At 53.9% G+C, this 5,190-nt stretch overlaps 1 protein-coding gene across 1 annotated transcript; it reads right to left on the minus strand.

Moving 5' to 3' along the window:
- Positions 1-278: 278 nt before the first annotated feature.
- LOC136000343 (olfactory receptor 14J1-like) lies at positions 279-1,193 on the minus strand. The gene has a single exon (XM_065654124.1). It carries the CDS (start codon positions 1,191-1,193, stop codon positions 279-281), a length of 915 nt encoding a protein of 304 aa, XP_065510196.1.
- Positions 1,194-5,190: the final 3,997 nt, after the last annotated feature.

Consider the following 5,190-nt stretch of genomic DNA (forward strand, 5'->3'; position numbering starts at 1 on the left):
CAGCTCCAAACAGGCCTTGCAGGAATGATATAGTGAAAACGAAGTCACTACAGGACCCTTTACATTGTTTAAATACACACAGATCATGGCTCCTCATTTACACAGGCAGGGGTTATAAAAGAAAAGCAGACAGTGTATTAGAAAGGGGATGACAATGTTATCACAATTAAAAAAACGCCAATAACAACAGAAAATACAGATGATAGACTGGAGATGTAACTAGTTACATTAAAACTGCTAGGTAGAAGCAGATGGACAGTTTCTTGCTTCAGAAAACACTAAGATATGAGTTTCCACAGGGCATCCTTGAACTCCTGGTTCCTCATGCTGTAGATGAGGGGATTCACTGCTGGAGGCACCACCGAGTACAGAACAGACACCACCAGGTCCAGGGAAGGGTAGGAGATGGAGGGAGTTTTTAGGTAGGCAAACATGACAGTGCTGAGGAACAGAGAGACCACGGCCAGGTGAGGGAGGCACGTGGAAAAGGCTTTGTGCCGTCCCTGCTCAGAGGGGATCCTCAGCACGGCCCTCAAGATCTGCACATAGGACACCACAATGAACACAAAACACCCAAATCCTAAACAGACACAAACCACAAGGAGCCCAGCTTCCCTGGAGTAGGAGTGTGAGCAGGAGAGCTTGAGGATCTGGGGGATTTCACAGAAGAACTGGTCCAGGGCATTGCCCTTGCACAGTGGCAGTGAAAATGTATTGGCTGTGTGCAGCAGAGCATTGAGAAACCCACTGGCCCAGGCAGCTGCTGCCATGTGGACACAAGCTCTGCTGCCCAGGAGGGTCCCGTAGTGCAGGGGTTTGCAGATGGCAACATAGCGGTCATAGGACATGAAGGTGAGAAGAGAATACTCTGCACTAATCAAGAAACACACAAAGAAGACCTGGGCAGCACATCCCGCATAGGAAATGACCCTGGTATCCCAAAGAGAGCTGGCCATGGATTTGGGGACAGTGGTGGAGATGGAACCCAGGTCAAGGAGGGAGAGGTTGAGGAGGAAGAAGTACATGGGGGTGTGGAGGTGCTGGTCACAGGCTATGGTGGTGATGATGAGGCCGTTGCCCAGGAGGGCAGCCAGGTAGATGCCCAGGAAGAGCCAGAAGTGCAAGAGCTGCAGCTCCCGTGTGTCTGTGAACGCCAGGAGGAGGAACTGGGTGATGGAGCTGCTGTTGGACATTTGCTCTTTCTTGATATGGAGGCACTGTTCTAAAAAATGAAATGACAACTTGAATGCGGGAAGACTCCTCTGAGAAGGCCACTTGATTTTTCACATAAATAACCCCAATTCCAATGCATTTCCTTCCTCTGGTCTGTGCTGGCTGAGTGTGCTGTGAGGAGCAGGACCTCTGCCCGTCTGGGGCCAAGCAACCAGGTTTGCTCTTCCACAGTGGGGACATGAGAGCTCGTTGGTGAGACATCTGACATTCACAAGCAATGTCACATTTTATGCACCATTCATGGAAAAGTTCAATATCTGCACTCGTGACACTTAAGAGCGTGGGCTGCAGAGCAGAGGCTTAGCATGTCATTATTATGATTTTGTCTGTATTTTTAATTTTCCACCATCACATCTCATGACTGGATTTTTCTAGGGGTTAAATTCCTCATAGGTATGACTGAAAATGTGAAGAGTCTTGAGACAGGACAGGCAAAAGGGCTCATCTCTCTGTGGCTCAGTGCAGAGTTAGAAGAACAGCTTTTACCCATTTGCCCTGTGCTTTCACTTGTGCTGCTTTGAAAATGACTTCACAAACAAATCTCTCTTTAAAAGAAAACCCAAAACTGGACTCATACTGGAGCAGAGGGGCCCTGTTTGAAAGGGCAGATCTGCAAACTTTTCTCTGTCCCAGCGCAGAGGTGGAGACGTGATGGAGAGAGCAGGACACGACCCCTCACCCAGAGAAGCAAAGGACTCTGGCAGGAGAGTGCGGACCCCAAGGAAAGGCTCAGCACTCCTGGGACCCTACAGCAGAGCTGGGCCTTTATGGGGGCAGCTGGTGAGCCCAGCAGGACAGGCAGAGCAGAGTCAGGGCTCCTGGAGATGGGATGTGCTAAAGGGACAGTCCGATCATTGCCCAGCAGACAACCCCCAGCAGCCATCTGCAGAGAAGGAGCAGAAGAGCTCCTGACCAGCCCCTGCTCTGCTGCCTGGAGCTGTCCCTGCCTGCAGCTGTGTCTCTGTGCCCAGGTCTCCTCCTGTCAGTGTCACAGACCCCATCCCAGCCGCTGTGTGCTCAGCTCTGCCCTGCAGACCCCTCCCAGCAGTCGGGCAATGCCCAGGGGCAGCTCTGTGTGGGCCGGCTCTGATCAGAACATCAGACCAACAATAATGAGCATGGAAAAGTCATGCTGATGATGTCTGGAAGCCAGGGTGTGTCCATTTCTGATACTCACAGGTTTATTCACTGCTAAGAGCCACAGATTTGGAATTTCAGTGCACCCTCCTGAACTGAGACGTTAATTATTGTGTCCCATTGGCCTCATAGACAATCTAGAGTATGAGACCGATTGAACAGGATCCTTACTTTTCACAGAGCCCCTGTCTTGCTGTGCCTTTCCAAAAGCCTCCGAGGAACGTCCTAAAGTGATCTGGAGCTACGAGCAGCCGCATCCCAAGCAGAACCCACTCCATACCTAGACCCTGCCCAGCCAGAGGTTGCTCCTTCCACCCACAGCTTCTCCCCACAGCACCGTGGGGATCTCCCCGGGCAGGCTGAGCGCTGACCCTGGCAGGCGGCAGAGTCCCTGCCCCGGCACAGCCCTGGGGTGCAGGGACCCTGCTCTGCAGGACAGCCCTGGGCACCCTTGGCTGCAAAACCGTCTGCTTTGATTTTCAAAATTGCTGAACAAAGGTCCCCTCCATAGGGATCCCACAAGCTGTGGCTGTTCCAGCTTTAGGAGATGCCTCCAGGAGCTACAGCTGCATTGCCCTGTACCCACAGACTTACCATGGCAAGGCCTGCAAAGATTTCTCCTCCAGTGAGCTCTCAGTCATCCTCCCAATCCTGACCACCTTTAATCTCTCTCTGCCTTGCTCGTCTCCCTGAGATCCCCAGGCAGAGCCCTCAGCCCTGCTGCGCTTTGCAGAGGAGCTGCTCCTGGGCAGAGCTGTCTCTCTGCAGCGCTGCCGCTTGCCATGAGCTCCCTCTGTCCCAGGAGCCCAGCCCAGCTCAGCAGCACAGGAGCAGCCCAAGGCGCTTTAATGACCCCTCTGGTGGGTTTGGTGCTGAGGCCATGAACATCAGACCCTGAGAGGCAGTTGAAGAAACCTGTCAAGAAGTCCAAGTCAGATTCAAACTCCAAAGTCTCTTGTAATGTTAATGGGTCCCACTGAGGAACACTACTGAGGAAATGTCCCCAGGGTCTGGTTAGAGAAGAAAACTGGAGGCAGAAATGACAGATCAGGAAAACCAAGGTGAAGGTCTCTCTGATGCTGAGTAAAACTGGATGTGTTTCATTAATCAAAGGGCCAAGCCCTCACCCCCAACCCTGGGAAGGCAGATCCTGTCCCTCCCACATTGCCCAGGGCTGTTCCTGGGACAGTGTGATGTGGGGCTGTGCAAGGCCAAGGGTAGGACTATGGTCCCACACCTCCCAGGTTCCTGGCTGGGGACAAGGAGGCCATGAGGCCCCTGTGCTGTAAGGACAAGGTATCTCCTCACAGGCATCAGAGGTGGAGACAACAGCCACAGCTAAGGGGAGAAGCAGCTCATGTCTGTTGGGGGCTTTCAGCCTCTTTACATCCCTTGATCATCTCCACAACAGCCTGTCCTATGCTGTGGCATCACCTGCACCTCTTTCCCTGCAGGCTGGAGACATCCCCCCTGCTGCCCCACCTGGCTCTTGTCTGAGCGTCTTCCTTCCTTTGCTGATCTCTCTCCATCCTCCCCAGCTGTTCCTTGAAGCACAAAGCCTTGGGCTGATGCAGACTCCCTCTGGGTGACCTGCTGCACCACAGCACTGCCCTTCCACTCACATTCCTTCCTGCTCATGTCCAGCCTGGACCTCCCCAGCTGCACTGTGTGCCATTATTTCTTTCTCGTACTGTTTCCCACTGTGAAGAAAACCTCCACCATTTCTGAAACCACCCTTCCAGCACTCTCAGGCTACTCCTACACTGCTGCAGCCTCCCCAGCGCTGCTGGGCCAGAGCAGCCCAGGTCCCTCAGCATCCCATACCATGTGCACAAGGTCCTGAACCCTGCCTTGGCACAGCCCTACACTCTCCAGTTCCTCCCTGCTTCTCCAAACTGGGAAGCCGCACATGGGCACACACCCGTGTGTGTGGGGTCACACCAGTGCTGAACCGAATGGGATGAGAACTCCAGGTGTCTGGGTCCCCACGCTCCTCCTCATGCAGCCCCGTGTGCAGCTGCCTTGTTCATGGTGAGCGTGCAGCACGGGCTTGTGTGGCGGCCCTTGTAGGGCCCAGGCCCTTCTCCTCAGGGTCACTGCTCAGCGTGTCAGGTCCTGCTCTGTCCTGATGGATGGGGTTATTCTCCTGCCCCGATACAGAACTGGCCACTTCTCCTTTTAAAACTTCAGAGATTCCTGATGGTGGAACCCCAAATTTCTCAAGGTCTGGACTCTCCCTGCACTGCTGCAGCCGCAGTCCCTCAATTCCAGCCAGGGCAGGGACCACTCTCCCGGGGAGCCCCCGGTGCCCCCTAAAGAAAAGCGGCCTCAGCTTGCAGGACTCTCCTGAGCACAGAAAGAGGCCACTAAAATGGCAGCAGTAGCAGGGTTCCATCAAGAGTTTATTCAAGAAAAAGGAAATAATTTCCAATTTCCCTAGCACAGTCTTTCGGTGCTGCTCTTCTCTTCCTTATCCTGGTGCCTCTCCCTGACTGCTGTGCCCCACTTTCGGTGGCACCAGATTGTTGGGGGGCATGGCCATGTCCCCGCACAGCCCCAGGGCTTTGTCATTGGTGCCCTCACTCACAAGGGAAAACCCATCTGGTCACTCCCCACATAAAGGAGCTCCATACATCCAAGCAACTTCTTCACTCTGAGGGAATCCTACTGCTGACCCTTCCAGCCCGTCTCTCCTGAAAAGCCTGTACCCACCCAGTGCAGCACCCCAAGCTGTGTGACTTGTCCCACCACGCCTGGCGGTGACTCCATGGGTGTCAAACAGCACAGGCTGCAGCTTGTCCTGGCTGTGCCCTTGGCTGA

This window comes from Caloenas nicobarica, chromosome 32, assembly GCF_036013445.1.
Source record: "Caloenas nicobarica isolate bCalNic1 chromosome 32, bCalNic1.hap1, whole genome shotgun sequence".
NCBI classification, from domain to species: Eukaryota; Metazoa; Chordata; class Aves; order Columbiformes; family Columbidae; genus Caloenas; species Caloenas nicobarica.

Coding starts and splice junctions, on each gene's coding strand:
- LOC136000343 (XM_065654124.1), bottom strand. CDS start 1,193: ATGTCCAACAGCAGCTCCATCACCCAGTTCCTCCTCCTGGCGTTCACA.